Consider the following 19856-nt stretch of genomic DNA (forward strand, 5'->3'; position numbering starts at 1 on the left):
TACAATAATTAAAAAGATTATATGGCTACCTGGATGACAGGACACTATTTTATAACATAATGGCCGACAGTAGTGAGTCAGGGATCTTGGAAGCTTTGTTGACTGCCCCTCTCACGCACCCAGAGGACCCATACTGGTATGTTCAGAGCCCTGCGGAGACCTCGGGTGATCCGGTCGCAACGCAATTCCGTTGAAATCAAACGGCCGATCCTCTGATTAAAGGACGAGCCGCTCTACCGCCGAGTATCAAGGGCTTTTATTGGGAAACTAAAAAGTGCCACGCTTTTGAACTGCTGTTCACAGGAGTAATAAAGATGTTGCTGGCATTTTATTACCTTCATAAAGCAACCCTCCGCTACACATGTTGTGGATCACGTCGCTAGAGTAACAAACACATCAGTTGAATAGGCAATGCAGCCCCAGGACACGTACACGCAGCCTAGACCACCTCCTAATGTGGTCCGAGAGATCGGATCTCATGGGTCTTGGGTGCATTCACACCTGTACTAAGAGCTGTCCAGGATCACCCCAAGACTCATTAATGCCAGCTCTGAACAGCCACGGTGTGTCTGAATATCACAAAATCGTGTTTCGACAAGTAGAAAGAGTGTACATCCGGATGAAAGGGAAAATGCATATAAATCTTTTATTATTAATTAATCACCGCCACCTTGGAAGCCAATGCATAAAGACATGAGAAAGAAACAAAACGAGTGCAGACAAGCATAGTGGGCCCAAAGAAAAGCACAGCAACAACACTGGACCTTCAACTGAACTGGCAGCATCTTGGTTGTATACCTACTTTGTTCTTTCAGTTCCTATTATTGCTCCACAGTTCAACAGGAAGAGTTGTGATACATACAAAGTATAAAACCTTAGACAAAGCAAAAGAAAAACACCCATCCCCTTACACCTTGAAAATAACAAGTGTCAGGCAGCTGCTGCTCAGTTACTTCTCATTTCAGGAATGCAACCGAAAGGTTTCATTTCAGGAATGCAACCGAAAGGTTTCATTTCTTTCAAACAAAAGAGTTTTTTGTTCATCCGTTAAGTTAAGATGCATTGAGACAAGGATTTCAGTTCAAACTGAGTGAAAGCTGTTACATATGGAATGTTGAGCTTACAAATATCATTGTGGGTCCACACAGCTCAGAGATGTAAAAGCACTCATGGTTACATCGTATATTTCAACAAATTGTCTCCGTGTTAAGTTGAGGTTATTCACATCAAAGAGACGTGTCTTGGATCATTTTTATAGGAGCTTTCCCCAGACATAACCATTTACAATTCAGATGTTTACAGACAGCATAGAACACTGTATAGTGAAAATACAGTAAAAGGAAAGATGGAATTCTACAGTAGTCCTTGTCCCTGGAGATGTTTGTCTGCTTGCAGCTCAGTATGCAACAGTCCACTGCTTAATGGTGGCATCGTGGGAGGTGGTGACTAGAGTGTGCTCATCTACCCAGGCCAGGCCACTGACGTGGTGCAACCGGTGAGTATCTGCAGACATCAAAGAACAGAACTGCATTGTTACAAAGACGTCCTAAGGCATGTGTTCAATTAAAATACAAACATTTGTAGCCAAGTTCAATTTGACAACAATACATACTGAGCTACGACCTAAAGTTGTAATCTTTAAAGGTATTTAATAATACAAAACCCGTTTCTGATACTATTTATGCGTGGTATTTTTATGCAAAAGCCATTAAATGTATTTCTTATTCTTTTTTATTGTGAAACAGTCACAAGTAACGCAGTCATCTTGCACATTTGTTAACAGCGGTCCACTTTTTAATATTGCACAGAGTAATGAAACAAGAAGGAGGAGCCACAGTGAGCAGGCGACAGACCACACGCCCCCAACACCACAGGAAGGTAACATACTTTACTGCGTCTTGCCGTTATGTGGAAACAACAGAAACAGGTGTCTCCAAATCAACCAGGACCAAAATCCATTTATTTGAACTTGAAGTGCAGCTACATGCTCCAAGTGCATAATTCAGCTCAGCTAAAAATGTCCCGTTGCCTTTGTTTATGCATGTTTTGATATTGTTGCAGAGCAGATTTATACAGTACATCGGTGTATACCTGTGTTCAAGCCAGGCATGAGTGAGTGCACATGTGCACTTTGTATGGCCTACCTGAGAGCTTAATCCTCTTGTCTGGATCAGCAACTGTCCAAATGTACACATTCATGTCCATCCCTCCAGTCGCAAAGTGCTCATTGTCAGGTGACCAGGCCAAAGTCACTGGCTTGGCGTGGTGTCCATAAAACTCATTTTTGACCTGGTGGAAAACAAAATAAAAAAATATTACTATAACTTTTACAAAACTGCTAGAGGGACTGGATATTGAGTAATCAACAAAAAAATGTATGAAGTATGTAGGACAGATGGCTGTTTACCGAGTAGCTGTCAGCCACAGTAAAAGCTGTGGCAACTTTCTTATCATCGATGACAGCCAGATAGGCTCCGTCGTTGGAGTAGGCCATGTCTGTGACCGCCCCTCCAGTCTTGACAGTTTGACCCTCGTCCTTCAGCGTGTGGCCCTGAATGGAGTACAGACGGATCACCCCATCCTACGGAGAACAAAGGGAATTAATCTCCAGGGTGTGACGGAGAGTGTGCAGTTTCCTGTGATGGTTCCTTGAAATGGAGCATTACTAAAGACCAAGAGATGCCATTATCCCCCTAAACTTAAAAAGCATTTTCCGAGCCAGAGCTCGAGGTGATCCGTGTTCTAGGAGTTCCACTTACTGCACCCCCCACCGCAGCAATGGTGCCCCCGGGATGGATAGCTCCAACCTCTGCTTCATAGTCGAGATTGTCCAATGTGAACACTTTCTTCTTATCCTTCAGCAAGACGACCTGGAAAAAAAGTGAGAGATGACGAGTGAGGTCATCGAAATAAGACGAAGTTTGCCGACACAGAAACGTTGTAGAGGGTTAAAATATCAGGTGGGGGGGGGGGGGTCATGTAAAACCCTGGAAGTGAGAAAATGTGTCCACAGAGGAAACATTAAGCGCATAACAAATGTAGGCAACGATGACAAAGTAAAGGCATTACCTGCCCAATGCACACAGCCAGTGACAGCCCTCCTGATGCTACGGACACACTTTTAGGCTGGAAATCCATCTTCACCACATCAGAGGCACTGAAAACCACCAGTTGGGATTATTTATAAGATCACTAAGCATTGTAACAGAGGTGGACAAATTATGCAATTCTGAAAGCAAATCGTGAGTTTTAGGTACAAGAAAACAAGACAGATATTACAACGAGGATCGTGCTCAAGATGTAAACATTAGAATCGTCCTCCTTGACTGAGCTGTAACGTTGGCCACCTCAGTGGTTCCTACATTATACTGCTCACAACAAGGGCTGTTGATCATCTTGAGGTAACCAGGTCATGAAATCTGGTAAGAGAAGTTGCTGTTGTTTTTCAAAACGTATTTTTGGGCGCCTAGAGCACCGCAAGCCGAGTGCCACAAAGTCCCAGTATAATGGAGAGGAGGCAGACTTCTCTACGGCCGATACCTCAAACTCACACCAAAACAATCTTGATTGATAAATAGCACTTCAGGTTTTTTGGGTGAACTATAATGGACTCACATTATTTTTTAATTGCCATTTTCCACCCACATTATACTAAAATATTTACTTGATGCAGATCACAACATTGTGAATGACAGAATTGCAAGTTCTCAAGTAACACCATTCCTAATTATCTATGTGACAGATGAGCAGATACTGGCACAGCCACCCATTACCAACAGTCATAACAAACTGAATTCAGAAGTTAGTTTTCTTCCAGACGACTGGCCTGCCCAGACTGACTTCCATTAACACCGTCACAATCCCCACTGAGTTCATCTCATAGTTATCTGCACAGCACCACATAATGACCCCTACCTGTACTCCGTCTTGCTGAGGTTGGTGTAGCGCAGCGTATCATCCATGCTGCACGTCACCAGCTCGTTGGCTTGGTCGGTCACCATCTTGCTCACCTGGTTGGTGTGGCCCTTCCCCGAGAAGCAGTCGTTCTCCCCAGTTTCTGCATCCCAGTAATGTGAGGCTTTTGTTAAGGAAAAAAAAAAAAATTGACCAGTTGTGACATGCATACAAGTCAGCCTGCCCTCCATCCAGGAAACATCACTGCAGACCCATCACACCCTGGACACAACCAGTTCCAACTCCTCCCCTCTGGTAGGCGCTACAGAGCACTGTACGCCAAAACAACCAGACACCAGAACAGCTTCTTTCCGCTGGCCGTCACTCTGATGAACACTTAATCAGTCATACAGTGTCGGAAACAAATCCGTGTGCAATACAATCTTTCCATATTTATTCAAGCATCCTTGCACCATTATCTCCATTTCATTGTTTTTGTGTTTTATGTTGAGAGATATACTTTTGGATATATATTTATGCGTGTACAGAGTAGTTAAATGTTTATGCTACTATTCTACTTTGCTGTCCTTGTTTTATCGTCTATTCCTGTGTATGCATGTTGAGATCAACGGAAAAACCAGAGTCAAATTCCTTTTACGTAAATGCATACATGGCCACTAAAGACGTTTCTGATTCTGAAGTGGCAACAAAGTCTTCTATCAGCAATGCCATTCTGCTAAAAATATGTCTAGAATTTTAGTGATAAATAAACCTCTTGAACAGGCAAATATCTGTAGTTAGCTACACACTATAATATTATATTTGACATGTAATATGTCAAAATATTTGAGATTAAAAACAATTAACATATGCATCTACATTTACCAGAGCATCTCTAAATGATCTACGTACAGTATAAAAAGGACACTTTGTTGTCTTATGGGTGACCTAGTTTATCAGTGAAAGGATATTGATGTGTCCATCGTGACTCCCCGAGTAGATGTAGGGTCGCCCGTCCTTTTTGTGAACAGTCAGACACTGGATGGATTTGGTGTGACCCTGTTGGATGAGCAAGTGCACGTTTTCAGATAAGGGCACATAAGAATAGTTAATGTAAGATAACATTATTCAACTGTTTTCCCCACTTAGGAAAGCTAATATTAACTTTATAAAAAGCTTTTCTCGGTATAAAGAACCTCTACTGATAATATCCAGGAAGAGAGCCTGACCTTGATCGTGCGTATGGGCCGGTCAGGGTTGCTCTTGTCCAGGTAGTTGATGTATCCTGACAGGGAGATCGTGAGGAGGTGGTCGTTCTGCCACAGGCAGCCCAGCTGCTGGTCGGTCACGTCGGTGCCCAGGTTGAAGGTGGTGACGGCCGTGCCTGCACCAACGTCCCAGAGTTTCACGGTCTTGTCCCCTGAGGCAGAGATCAGTTGGGAGCTGTCAGGGCTCCAGCTGACCTGGAGGATTGAAAGAGAAGGTCGTGATATTATTTAAGACAGCTCTCCTGAAAAACTAAAACCCATTCAGCTAACCAATACTGAATGTAGCATAAATCTTTACCTTAAAAAAAAGAAGCTACTTACAGCATAGATTCCTCCTTTGTGGGCCTTCTCTCCACCCAGTGCGGAAACAAGCGTACCATCCTTCCCATCGTAGAGGAACATCTGTGGAATAATACTCATTAGACGTAGAACATTCATTTTTCTATACAAACCGGCTACTTAGGTCGAGTCGTCCTTAGATAATATTTGTATTATTTCAGTAAATATCATCGTGATAATTTCTTCGATTATTTTGGCAAAAGTAATCTTACTTGAAAAATGTTTTTATGGTCACATGACCACACCTGGTAATGCAGTACTCACCTGGCCGTCAGCACCAGCTGTAACAAACCGGTTTCCATCTGGAGAGTAACGAACACAGTTGACGAACTGGCTGTGGCCCTTTAGCAGTCACCGGGGACACAGAGGGGAAGAAGAGAGGAAAATGATTATTAAGGAACGCTTGTTTACAATAATATGCAGTCCAGGAAGCAAGCGTTAATCTCTGCAACTCACACGCAATGTGAACTGGAACTTGAAGGGAGGCCCCTGGTAGAAAGACCCACAGGTGTCATCACTGGCCGTGGCAATGCGGTACGGGCGCGTCTGCTTTACGTCTACGCTGTTGATCAATTTGGAGTGGCCGGAAAGGTCCCCAACTGAGGAGCCGGTGTCCCACAGGAACACGGCTCCAAACCTACCGAAAGAAAACAACATGCATGAAATTGTTCCAGGTATTTGAGGGAGGAATAAAAAAAGTCCACAAATTTCCCAGGATGAAATGAAAACAGAGATTACGCAGAATATTGCTCCATGCTGACAGTCGGAATAAAACACTATTTGATTTACTTTTTTAAATAATTGTATTGATGGCCAGTTGCCCCACACGTTTGGCAAGTCAGGAGATGTGTTGGGAGGGTTTAAGGTCTATGCTGCTTTACAGTGCACATAAACTACATCTCCCACAATGCATGGCGACTTTGTGACCAGCGAAATGACGGCATCCTGCCGCTAGACAGCAGTTTTTCCATATCGGCGTTTAACTCAGTCAGTTAAATTTTATTTCACACTGTGATGGTGAAGGTAAACTGTGTCATTAAGCCGTGGTTCACATGTGTGCCGAACCGTGAGGGGGGGATCCGTTACACCACTATTATTCACTCATGTTGTCTGTGTACCGACATTAAAACTATCACAACAGCTGGACAGGAGAGGCAACAGCCCGTAAAGCGGTTTTCCAACAAGTAATTGAGTTGAAAAAGATCGACAAATAAACCCAAAATGTCCAAGAAGAGAAAAATGTATGCAGAGGGAAGAAAATGTAATGAAAGAGAATACATGATTGTGCTTCAAGGAGAAAAAAGCGGTCTGTATTCCGTGTTATGAGGCAGTGTCGGTGCTGAAGGAGTAGAACTTACGTCAGCATTTTGACACCTAACACGGAGCCAAGTATGCTAAATTTAGCCTCCAAGAAAAACATCAAAATTGTCCAAGAATTAAAAGGTAGACTACAATCGCAGCAGAATATATTTACAAAAGCTACAGGCCAGTGTATGTGAGCAGGTGTGCCCCGACCGGATACAGACTTTTAAAAATGTCAGTTTGTGAAGAAACACCATCGCAGACCGAGTCCATGAACTAGCAGGCGATCTGACACCACAGCTAGCCGAAGAGACGAGCAGGTACTTGTCTTTTTCATTAGCTGGTGACGAAAGCACAGACAACACAGACACAGCGCATCTATCAGTGTTTACAAGAGGCGTGAAGGCAGACTTGACACTCAGTGAGGAGCTCTTGGATGTAGCTGCGGGACGACGAAGGATATTTTTGATGCAGAGGTGACAAAAATAGCTTTGAACAGAGTTAATGTAATAACTTGTGTTTGATGATATTTGTCTTTGTTATTTTCCTTAAAAGTCTGATCTTTGACAGAGTAATGTGGGTTTCTTAACCCTAAATTAAAAGGATTTATGTTATAATAACAGAAATGTGCTTAAATATAATTTTACATTTATATAACTGCATGTACAATATTTGTACACTTGAATAAACAATAATCAAATGCAGAGACAGTTACTTAACAATATGTTAGGGAGTAGTTACATTTATACTGTTTTACAGTTACAAGCGGCCCTTTGAGGGAAACCATGATGCGGATGTGGCCCGGGGTGAAAATGAGTTTGACACCCCTGGTTTAAGGTGTCTTCCTTGCTTAATAGCAATGTACAGTTAATAGCATTCACACACTGCTTCATATTGTACACAAAACCATGACATCAAGCAAGACAATCAATATTAATTGTACGATAATTCCAGCAGAACACCACCTTGGTATTTTCAACATAAAAAAAAAAAATCTAAAGCAAACAATGGACTTGTGTGCAGTGGCCATGCATTAGTGTAATTGCTGGAGTAGCCTCTCAGGAGACCTGGTCTGAGTTTAATGACGCATGAAAACCCCCCCCCCCCAGACTCACTTCTCTCGCCCGTCCCCAACAACAGCCATCCTCTTGCTGTCCTCGGTCCACGCAATGTCCTTGACTTTGCCTGAAAGAGGGGTGTACTCGTACTTGAGGATGTGCTCTTTCTGGGTGGTGTCCCAGATACGGATCTTTCCTGATGCATCTAAAAAGGATATAAAAGCAATTTTGTTAAAAGAATGTACATGTACTCTGGTTACCACACACACACACACACGCCGACATGTTTTCATAAGTGGGTTGTTTACCTCCGGATGCAATGTAGAATCCACTGGGGGCATACTTGGCAACAGTAACTGTATGGGCATGTTCGGTGTAAATGTCTGCTATAGCCGGATTCTGTGAAGACAGGAAATGGGAGACATAAGCAGGTCTGCAACTGATGTATGTTTTTTTTTAACTTGGACCTTATTTTCAGAGTTTTGGCCACTGTTGCTTATGATAATGCTTTTGAAGTCGGTGTAAACTTTCAATTTAGTACAATCAAAGCAATTTACTGTCATTTGTGAGTAAACAGCCAAAAAAAAAAAAAACAAGAGCCAGATTGGTATAAAATACATAAGCAGGCATGCAACACTTGTTGAATACGTCTTTTATGAAGATAAACATTACTTCAATGTTCCTGATGACGACACACTTCCCATTGGTGTACAGGAAGTTGTTGCCTTTGGGATCGCCGCCAATCACTTTTGCAACTCCCCTCTCCATCTGTGGGAGACTGGCGAATACATGTTCTAAAAAGAAGAAGAAGAAGAAGAAGAAGAAGAAGAAGAAGAAGACAAATAATGTAAAGCATTAAGGTTAATAAAACTTAAAACAATTTTTAAAAAGTATTCAACTGAACTATTCTACGAGGTATTTTAGGCATATGGACGATGTTACATTGTACATCTAGGGCTACTTGAGTTGATAGAGCCTGATATCTCGCACTGCCTTGATTAATATCTTTGCAGATACGAGTATGCAGAGTTAATCAGCATCACTTAGTTCTTCATCAATCATTCTAAGGACTTGATGTGTTGAACATGGCGGCTGACTTCACGGATCTGTCGATTAGAAGTACATTTTTCAACCAAAGTACATAAAAAGATGGCAGAAAGACAAAGAGGGTATCGTTTAAGCGCATATACCAAAAATAAAAAATGGATATAAATGCACTTCCTGATCTTTTTTGCAGTATTACCATATGGATGCGAGGGGTTTCCAAGATTATAATAACTGGATGGTTGATTTGCTTTATGGTTATGTAATGATATTTTCTGGGTTCTTCACTTACAAAAAAAAGCACACCATCTCATCAAGTATTTTAGTGACGTTGTATATACATTCATGTAATCCACCAACAAAACGCCTCCGCTTCTGTCAACCATAAAGACAGTAATTGAAGTACATTAAATCTGTCATTAAACAAGAAAGCTGTAAGAAGGTTTGTGCATTTTTGGTGCTTCCGCATTGGCTCTAAAATCATTTTTCGTATCGTGCTAGCTCAACAATAAATAACCTCTTTACTTTACGCTTATTCAGCAGCCACTAACCGCGTCTGTGCTCTTACTTCCCCAGTAGAAGTCCCTGACTGTCAGCACAGCCTCCGTCTGTCTGGACATGTCACAACAATGCGATGTGAGCGCAACTATTTCCTGACTGACGTTAGCTCCACTAGCTAACGCTAACTTAAATCAACGGGCAGTAAATGAGCTGCACGTCGGGCCCGGATGCATCTTCCACAACACTTGTCCGTCACGGATGAATATTAAATGTGAAAAGAACCGGGTTTTTTCTTGAGCTAAATTAAGGTGTCAGCTATGGGCGAGGCTAGCTAGCCGACTAGCTCGCTCTGCTAAAGAATGTCGCCCAAAAATAAAGAGTTTCATCGCGTGTTTCTCTCTGCCGTTGCCATTAAAAAAATAAACAGACTTACTCAGTTCATGCGACATTCTGTCTTGCTGGTCACTTGTTTTTACGTTACTCTTCACAAATGAATGACACAAAGTGAAGCTTCCCCCGGCTGTGCACTACCTGATCACACAAACACGGAAGTGGGCGCAGCGCTCTTCTGCCTGTCTTTGCCCATATATAGTAAACTCAGATACTACGCTGCGGCTGTCAGCCACTAGCCATGCGCGACGTCACCAGGGTTCTTTTATCCCTAAATACGGTCTTTCAGGCCTCAAGGCAATTATGGCATTACTTGCTCCACCAATCAAATTGGATAGGTTAACCCCAGTTTAGGGCTGAAACAATACATATATTAATTGATTAGTGGTCAACTATTGAATGAATTGGCAAGTATTTTGATAATCGATTATGTCAAACCAAAACATTTGAGGATGTCATCTTGAGCTTTGGGAAACATAATATACATTTTTACAATGGTCCGGCATTTCAGAGACAAAACAACGAATCTATAAATTAGAGAAAATAATCAACAGATTCATCGATGAGGGAAGTAGTTGTTAGTTGCAGCCATACCCCAGTTTGTGCTTTTTTATGTGCTAACATTACATTCAAGTAACATTATTTTGAGAAATAAATAAATATATCTATATATACATACACATATATAAATATATAAATAGACAGATGGTAGATAGGGAGGTAGGTAGGTAGGTAGGGAGGGAGGGAGGGAGGGAGGTAAGGAAAGTGGGTAGGTAGTTAGATAGATAGATAGATAGATAGATAGATAGATAGACAGACAGACAGACAGACAGACAGACAGACAGACAGACAGACAGACAGACAGACAGACAGACAGACAGACAGATAGATAGATAGATAGATAGATAGATAGATAGACAGACAGACAGACAGACAGACAGACAGACAGACAGACAGATAGATAGATAGATAGATAGATAGACAGACAGACAGACAGACAGACAGACAGACAGACAGACAGACAGACAGACAGACAGACAGACAGACAGATAGATAGATAGATAGATAGATAGATAGATAGATAGATAGATAGATAGATATTCAACTTTTATTTCCAGACACATATATTTAGGAACAAAATAAGGAGGAGGGCTTTGCCTGAGAGGTCTGGCTCAGGGCAAAACTTCCACAATTTATCGGATGGCCCACATTGCCCCAAAAAATTATGTTAGCATGAATACCCAAATGAAATGCCCAACAAGGTAAATGAAGACTATTTATGTGTCAGACTGTAGCCCACTGATCTACAGTTTCACAGCGGGGAATTTAAAACCTGATGTCATCCCGCGTGTCAGCAGATAGCATCACTTACCTGGAATAGGATTGGGAATCCCCTGACCTATTTAGGATGGACCCATTTCAGAGGGTGGGGCCATGTGGCAGCAGCCAATATAATGTTACAACAATACAAAATGTTGAAGATAATATTATAAGCAATTTATAGAAAGCTTTGTATATATGAATGTGAAAATGTGCATCATCAGCTGTTCACATAAAGATGGACACAGAGGCTCAGCTCAACAACAGCTCTGACACAATAAATAGCTCTGATCCCGAGCGTGTTCCAGGGGCCCTATAGCACTGGGCCCCCTGAATCAGTCAAAGTGAGGTGAACATCATATGTATTGCATAATATTGTACGGTTTTCCCGTTTCCTATTTTGTACACCTCTCAAAATACCTCACTTTATTTTTCTTTTCTTTTTTAAATATTTTAATTTTTTTCCTGTTTATTTGTAAATTCTGTGTGTGTACGTGCAGAGCAACAAAAAACCAGAGTCAAATTCCTTGTATGCGTACGTGTACATGGCCAATAAAGCTGATTCTGATTATTTATTTTTCACCATATTTCTATAGACTATTTTCTTTCTATGCCATCCCATCTTCAAATTGAATTTGCCATCGTCATTTATGAAGAGCTTTCAAAAGAGCAGAGCAGAAGTATACAGACAACCATTGCTGTGTTTTTACACTATCCCAGATCTAAGCATTTTGTCAGATGTATCATAATATAGATTGTGTGTGTGTGTGTGTGTGTGTGTGTGTGTGTGTGTGTGTGTTATTTTTGTTGTTTGTTTTTTCACTACTAAGAGCCACAATGGAGAAATGGAAACCAAAGGATGAGATGACTCTGTATTGCTTAATATACCTAATAGTCATTTCTACGTAAGATTAGATTTATTTATTTATTGTCATTTGCACAGGCACAGGACAGGTAGATTGGAAATCTTGTACGTATTTTTCAGAGACAACTTTGTGGGGGGGAAAGAAAGAAAGAAAGAAAGAAAGAAAGAAAGAAAGAAAGAAAGAAAGAAAGGCAGTTAAAAGAACAGCATAAAAATGCACAAAAGCATGTAACAAGTTTGTGTTTGAAGATTATTTTCAGTGGGGGTATTTTTCATCATCACCCCTCTCTTGTTTCAGAGCTCTGTTTTCTATGTTTTAGTAAATAATAGACTGCATGTTTCAGACTTGCAATGTGATATGATGTTCTCATGTTGCTCCCTACCATCTCTGCAGAACTGTTCTGTTTCCTTTTCTGTCCACTTGGGGGCACTATTGTTCTGTAGTTAACGCACTACTGCTGAACCACAGAAGAGGTTAAATGGCTTTTTTAAATTACTTTTTAATTATTTAGTTTTCATTTTATTTATAAAAAATAACAATATTATTGTGTTTAAATGACAAATGTCATAAAGTTATGATGTTACACACTCCGGTACAGTCGGTGGCGGCATGCACCTAAACGTTTGTAGTCCGCCAATAAACTAAAAAGAAGAAGAAAAACCACAGAAGAAGAAGCTCAGACGCTGCGTGCCTGTAACGATGGCCGCCACCCTGAGAGGAAGCCTGGTAACATTGGTCAAGGTGAGTGCATAGATGATGTTTACTTCCTTATTTTACGCCTACGTCGGTAGGAAAGTACTAGCAGTAGTTGAAGTTGTACTTGTTGAACCCAAGCAGTAAGTTATTTTAAACTGTTGAAGAAAGAGTCGGTCTGGTTTGTGACATTTGCGTATTGTTGCTAACCATGAGCCACTCCGTTTGAATAGCCAAGTTCAGATAAAAAGCTCTGTTGTGGGTCCATCTGGTTTTGTCAGCTGGTCAACGAGTAAATAAATCTCAGTCGTAAGTAGATACTCGTCAAACAAGTCAATTGCCGCATTTATAACTGTGTTATGTGAGCTCGTGAGCTAAAGGAGCTAACGCGAGCTAACTCAGTTAACGTTAACCCTGACAACCCGTTAATCCCAACGGTCAGACTAGAGCATTCTGTTTGCCTCATCACTTATCTTTAATAATTTGTGCTCGTGATTTGATCACTTTTGTTTTAGTTGTCAGGCATCTCCAGTTTTCTTACTTGGCAAATCCTTAAATGTCAGTGAGAGTTAAGAAGAGACGTGTAGTTGTCACTTTAAAACTGCAGATGGTGAGTTGTCATTCTGACAGCTGAAGTGAATTGTTTATTTGATTTAATCCCTGTAGCTCCCATGCTGCCCACAGGTTGACTGATGATCATTCATGTCAACAGAGACAAAAAGCCATCTCTGCCACCTCAATCTGGCTAATTCAGCAATTGTGATACCTCACATTGATGCAAAAATCATATAAAAATAAAAACAGTGCTCCCATAAAGCAATATTTCTCATATAACATTGCTCATTCATTTGCTGCCCATAATGGCCTGATACCTTGTATTTAATTTATCTCTCACAAGATAAATCTGAGTGGTCGCATGATGATTAAAGAAAAGAAAAGGAAGAATGTTGTTGTTTTGTTGTAACTGTCTTTTTTCCCCATCCTTAAGAGCTTGAGTGGCCCTTGGTGGCAGCAGCTGGGCTCTCGACCATTGAGTGTGTCTGCTGGCCGCTGTGGCCCTGAAGCCCCACCAGCGCGTGCCGATGCGATCTTTAAGGTCACGATGGTGCCGGGGGACGGAGTGGGACCTGAGCTGATGACCGCCGTCAAAGACGTGTTCAAGGTAATTATTACAATGACGGCAGTGGAATCATCTCTGCTCTTTGTCTTCTCAGAAAACATACGGTGCACTATAGCTTTGTGTAGAAGGAAATAAACAAACCTCAATACTAAATACATTTTTACATTTTGTTTGATTTAGTTTTTGTCCCACTCTTGCTCAAATATTGAGCATCTATTTTTGCTGATGACATAAGTTTTAATTATTTTTATTCTAATGGCTGATTTTTAAAGCTGATTTATTTTTGTCTTATCTCCAGGCAGGAGATGTCCCGGTAGTATTTGAGGAGTTTCACCTGAGTGAGGTACAGAACATGGCCAGTGAGGAGAGGCTGGAGCAAGTGTTAACCTCTATGAAGACCAACAAAGTGGCCATTAAAGGTAGCTTTACTACTCTCATCGTTCACCCCCATTTAATAACAACAAAATGAGTCATTTAAAAGACGGCAATGGAACTAATATGTATCTTTCTGACATACTTTGTTATCCAGGGAAGATTAACACACCCATGGAATTCAAAGGGGAGCTTGCTTCATATGATATGAGACTGAGGTAAAACCAGAAAACAACTTGGGCATTCTTTTGTGTGTTTTTAGTGGAGTTTTTTTCTGTTGTTTAAAAAAAATAAAGAAATAACAACCTCCCTATCCATTCCCCAGGCGTAAACTGGACCTATTTGCTAATGTGGTTCATGTGAACAGCCTCCCGGGCTACAGCACTCGCCACAACAACCTGGACCTGGTCATCATCCGCGAACAGACCGAGGGGGAGTACAGCTCCCTTGAACACGAGGTAAACAACACTCCTCCTCGCTGCAGTCAGAGGATGAACAGTGGTTTAAAACCCACATGAAAAGGAAATGTTTTTCTTCTTCAAAGAGGGAGATTTCCCATGAGCCCACAGAGATTTGGCCAGCATTAAACCGCAACTCAAAACAAAGATGAATCACTCTGCCAGAGGTGCTGAAGTGTGTGTGTGTGTGTTTAATTCAGGTGTTCTTTTGAACAACTTATTGGGAGGGAGCTTAAGTTCATTGCTACTCATACAATGATTCTTTAGCTGTCCTGTAGACGCAGTTTATTATAAATATTTGTTGGCAGTCTGACCATTTACACCGTGTCCTCACTGGCCTCCTACTTCAAGCTCTAAAAAGACAGTTTACAGTTGTATGTGTGTGTAAAATATGAGCCGAGCGGTGTCGAGAGCTTCGTTCATTAAAATTGAAGGGAAATCCGGTCCGTCAACAGCTGACTAGTGTGCTGCTGTAGGTAATTATCTTGCATTGTCGATAGCCATAGCTTGATATGAATGCACCTTCTTCCTGCTCTGTAGAGTGTGCCGGGTGTGATCGAATGTTTGAAGATCATCACCAGAGTTAAGTCTCGGCGCATCGCCAAGTTTGCCTTCGACTACGCCACCAAGAAGGGACGAAGCAAGGTCACCGCTGTTCACAAGGCCAACATCATGTAAGGAGATAGAAACGCTCCCTCTTTGCTTTTTTATTATTTAAAAAAAAAAATCATATTCCTGTATTAATTCTTAAAATGGTTTTAATTTTGGTGGAGATTTGCATTGTAGTTACAGCAACACTTGTCCTCCTCTCCTGTCTTATTACAGGAAATTAGCAGATGGCTTGTTTCTGCAGTGCTGTGCGGAGGTGGCACAACTGTACCCCAAAATCAAATATGAGAACATAATCATTGACAACTGTTGCATGCAGGTATATACAGCCTCCCAATTCATTCCCCTGACTTTATCAATACATGATCCGCTGCTTGGGTACAAGTGTCACTTTTCCTTTTCTCGTTCAAACGTCTTATCGTCTGTGCTGCAGCTGGTCCAGAACCCGTACCAGTTCGACGTGCTGGTGATGCCCAACCTGTACGGTAACATTATTGATAACCTGGCAGCCGGGCTGGTTGGAGGAGCGGGAGTTGTTCCTGGGGAAAGCTACAGTGCAGATTACGCTGTGTTTGAGACTGTGAGTTTCCACTTGACTGTTCAGTTGTTTTGACAGCCAGTCATTCTCTGGTTTTTCTCCAAATCATCTGTTTAGAGTTTGTTTTTCGAATGTATGGCAAAATAAATATTAACAGTGCATTTCATAAAATAGCAATAAGCTATTTCATGCTAACTTGGTGATGGAGAGGACGTACAGCACTGCAGCAGTGTCATACTTTATTCCTCATCTCTTTTTTCCCTTTCAGGGCGCACGCCACCCCTTTGCACATGCTGTAGGACGGAACATTGCCAACCCCACAGCCATGCTGCTCAGTGCTGCTAACATGCTCAGGCACCTCAAGTGAGTCATCCTCTTGGTTCTTGTTGGAAGAAGTCCCCGTACCTCCTAACCCTCTGTCCTGGCCCACCGCACGCCTCCAGCCTTAGAAAACAGCCTTAAGTGCCTGTTTTGTTTGAATGTTGACATGTGTACTGTCACTGTATTGTATTGCAGCCTGGAATATCACTCCCAAATGGTGTCTGATGCTGTCAAGAGGGTCATCAAACAGGGCAAGGTAAGTGTGTGTGCTAATGATAGTTCTACCTACTGTATGCCCGCAGGTGCATTCAGGCTGTGTGGAGACACCTGCCATGACAAGACAAACACTATTAACAATAATTTACATTTAACAACCTTTAAACTGTACTTTAGTGTGTTAGAGAGCCTTCAGTTACTTATTTTCCAGACTGTATACATGCGTATGCATCTTACTTTAGCTCTCCTCTTGCATTTCTCTTCCTCGCTCATTTTCAACCTTATAAACATGCAAGGTAAATGTTACCAGGACAACTATTTTAAACTAACTTCCCTTTGCACCTGATCAATGTTGACAATAACACTGACACAAACACTAGCATGACGTCGGGTCAACCGTAGTCCCTCAGATAAAATGCATGGGTCGATTCATCTCTAAAAATCTCAGCAACAACTTCATGACAGACTTTTTTTTCTTTTTTCTTTCATTGCTCATTTAAAAGCCGTGTCAAACGCTGTTCTTTCAGTTGGTGTAGCTTTTGTATTTGAGACTGTGTGGATGTAAGAAATGATCAATTTAAAGAAATTGCAGAATTTGCCTGCACGTTGTCTGAAGTGCCCTTCCTCTCCCTCCTCCCTTTACTTTAAATCCCTCCTCTCCTTGTACCCCATTACCCTGTGCGTGTGTGTGTGTGTCCCAGGTGCGGACACGAGACCTTGGTGGGTACTCCACCACTAGCGAATTTGTGCGTACTGTTGTGGGAAACCTGCATCGCCGACCTGTTTAATAAGATGTTGTCGCACCCGTCACCGACATTTCCTTAATCTGGACATTGTTCTTGACATGAACTGGACGCGTGTTCAGACTCAACTCCCCTCTCATTGCCATTGACAGTTGAGCCACACAGTTTTGACGAGCACCATCGGTTGCATCATAATGTATGTTTTATCAACTGTGTCTTAGGTGGAACTTTACTAAAATATGTGCCACTCATGAGGCTTCCTCTCATGGATTTACATCTATATCATCTTTACATTTTCCCTCATAGTTACTGTCCATCTCTTTGCATCCCTTTACTTATTACGATAATCTTTTGACTCATTCTGGGAGAGCTTTTTTTTCCTCTCCTGTTTTCATGTCCTTACAGACTACCTCTCTGCTATCACACATTGTAAAGCAACGACTAATGTAACTTAGTATTTATCAATATATAGAATCATCAAGATGTACTCTTTGTTCAGGTATTACTCCATTGACTGAAATATCCTTCAGAGAGATGTTATAATAATTCTACAGATTAAAAACCAAAGAAAACCTCCCTATGTGATGTTCTCAGTGCCCATGAAGCCTGTCCTCTACTCATTGAAAGTGCACAGCAGCTTCACTGGGTGTTGTTATGAATTGATAAACTGAGGATTTTCTGATTAGTTTTTAGTCTTGCGACAACAAATGAAATGGGTCATAACTTTGTATATTTAAACATCATTTCCAAGGGCTTATATGCAAAAGACTTTTATGAGATGGTGCTGCTCGTTCCAACAGAACTTCCGATGCTGTACGAATTAAAAACGCCGCTCTGTGTCACCTCTCCAGCTGTCATGCTTTCTGTCCTACTCTGCTGCAATATAAGCCTTCACAAGTAGCCAGTTGCTAAGCACCAATATTAATATTATTTGGTGCATTCACGTTTATCAAATGTTCCAGTGTAAACAGTGTCCTGTCCTTTTTTTAGTTTTTTGAAATTTAGTTTCCCTTCTGATACAGATAGTGAATCCCTGATGGAGATTTCATATTTGCATATTAAAGCTTGTCAAACGTGTGATATTGAATAAATAACATTCTGTCTCTTAACAGTCACAGTTGTCCTGAATGATAACAGGGTTGAATACTAATTAATAAGATAAGATTCAACGCATGTTGGGCAATGTGTTTGCTTGTATGCTTAACATCGAACACTGTTTCTACTTTTATAAATGTACATTATGTGTCTGGTATAGTTTAAATAGCCTATTGTAAGGTAAAAAATGAGTGAAAATAAAGAAGAGAACATAGCGTCGGAAATGAAACTGTTTTCTAAAAGTACACATCTCGCTGATCACACTATTCGTGTAATCTGCGAGTGCAGTTTTGAAAGGCTCTCTGACATGCCGGCCATGATGCTGTATGTGGACATGTGTTGCTGCAGCTGTGCATATAGTAACAAACTGTCCTTATGTTTGCAACAGGTGCGCACTGGAGACCTGGGGGGCTACGCCTCAAGCGACGAGTTCACCCAGGCTGTCATTGCTAACCTTGCAGTCTGAGCTTTATATTTGCAAATCTGTCAGCTGCTGAGACGCACACACGCTATTATTTTTTTATTTACATCCTGTTGAACTGATCTCTTAAATGATTGTACACACAAAGTATATTCCAGCAACAGTTTTCACACTTATTTTCAATATAAATACAGTGAAATGCAGATGAAATGTGCAGCTATAATATCCACAACCTCTGGCTTGCAGTTGAGTTTAACACATTAACTTTGACATCTAAGAGATAAATGTGAGTTGAACATGCAAAGTCTTATAAGTAGAAAACATGTTTCCATGCTGGTAGACTGACGCACACCAGATATTTATATTCTGTTCTCTGGCAAAATCCTGTAATTGCCTCTTAATTGTTTTATGTCTGGAGAAGCAGTCAAAACATGGTGTATGTATACTTTCATATTATTTATTAACTTCACGGTTTAGCTTCATTGCTTCTTTATTCATGATGAAATATGAATAATAAATGAGATATAACATCTTGTGTGCAAACTCCTTGCGTGAATGTTAGTAGACTGATGTAGTGGGATAAAAATGTTATGACGGCTTCTGGTGGCTCACTCAGCAGGAATCGCCTCGCAGCATGAGGAGCTCCATTTCAAGGGAAAGCCTCTGTGTGTCCAAACATGCACGTCAGGTGGACTGCAGGATCATTAAAGCTGCTTGCTTTGTACCATTCTGGTACATGGTCCAATTTCCCCAAACCCAATTTAAAGTACTTGTTTTGTCTAGTCTAAACCCCAAAGTTATTCAGCTACAGTAATAAAACGACTAAGATATAAACATTCACCGCTGACCAACAGAATTTCTAACATGGTCATAAAACTTTACTATTAAAACCGTCAACACATTGAGCTCCTTTTATTGACTTTTTAGGCAATAAGCCTTTGCATTTTATAGAGGACCCAACACTGTCAAAATGTATTAAAATGTGATCAGACAAGTCAAAAAATATAGCGGAATACATCCATAAATAATGTGTTTGGTTGCATAATTAAAATATTTAAAAAATTAAACTTTTTTTATACAAAGTTCTACACTTTTCCTTAAACCTCCGATCACTTGGTATAAAAAAAACCCACTCTTTAATTATTTAACAATATAATTTATTAATGTACTTCGTTATATTTTGAGGTTTCTGATCTTTTTCTACATTTTCTGAGTTTCGGATCATTTATTTTTCTTATATGATTCAAGCTTTTTTTTCTTGAGTTTTATGGTCTGTTCTCAATAAACA

At 40.9% G+C, this 19856-nt stretch overlaps 2 protein-coding genes across 3 annotated transcripts; one reads left to right on the forward strand and one right to left on the reverse strand.

Moving 5' to 3' along the window:
* Nucleotides 1–620: 620 nt before the first annotated feature.
* On the reverse strand, nucleotides 621–9975 carry wdr1 (WD repeat domain 1). The gene is made up of 15 exons (XM_076096340.1): nucleotides 9840–9975; nucleotides 8534–8655; nucleotides 8170–8260; nucleotides 7919–8066; nucleotides 5958–6138; nucleotides 5766–5843; nucleotides 5484–5564; nucleotides 5124–5357; nucleotides 4864–4953; nucleotides 3916–4070; nucleotides 3070–3157; nucleotides 2760–2870; nucleotides 2408–2581; nucleotides 2145–2289; nucleotides 621–1503 (listed from the first exon to the last, which is right to left on the reverse strand). The coding sequence occupies exons 1-15, from the start codon at nucleotides 9853–9855 to the stop codon at nucleotides 1397–1399; spliced, it is 1821 nt and encodes a 606-aa protein (XP_075952455.1). The 5' UTR covers nucleotides 9856–9975; the 3' UTR covers nucleotides 621–1396.
* A 2624-nt stretch (nucleotides 9976–12599) lies between these two features.
* idh3b (isocitrate dehydrogenase (NAD(+)) 3 non-catalytic subunit beta) lies at nucleotides 12600–19101 on the forward strand. 2 transcript variants are annotated; one of them, XM_076095995.1, is made up of 11 exons: nucleotides 12600–12723; nucleotides 13664–13837; nucleotides 14094–14214; nucleotides 14325–14385; nucleotides 14493–14625; nucleotides 15166–15299; nucleotides 15451–15553; nucleotides 15668–15814; nucleotides 16041–16135; nucleotides 16289–16349; nucleotides 18536–19101. In XM_076095995.1, the coding sequence occupies exons 1-11, from the start codon at nucleotides 12682–12684 to the stop codon at nucleotides 18611–18613; spliced, it is 1149 nt and encodes a 382-aa protein (XP_075952110.1). In that variant the 5' UTR covers nucleotides 12600–12681; the 3' UTR covers nucleotides 18614–19101. The 2 variants fall into 2 exon arrangements, with proteins under 2 accessions (XP_075952110.1, XP_075952109.1); XM_076095994.1 differs by lacking the exon at nucleotides 18536–19101 and adding an exon at nucleotides 17011–18529.
* Nucleotides 19102–19856: the final 755 nt, after the last annotated feature.

Source organism: Anarhichas minor, unplaced genomic scaffold, assembly GCF_050575085.1.
Source record: "Anarhichas minor isolate MPS153535 unplaced genomic scaffold, ASM5057508v1 ptg000021l, whole genome shotgun sequence".
Lineage (NCBI taxonomy): Eukaryota > Metazoa > Chordata > Actinopteri > Perciformes > Anarhichadidae > Anarhichas > Anarhichas minor.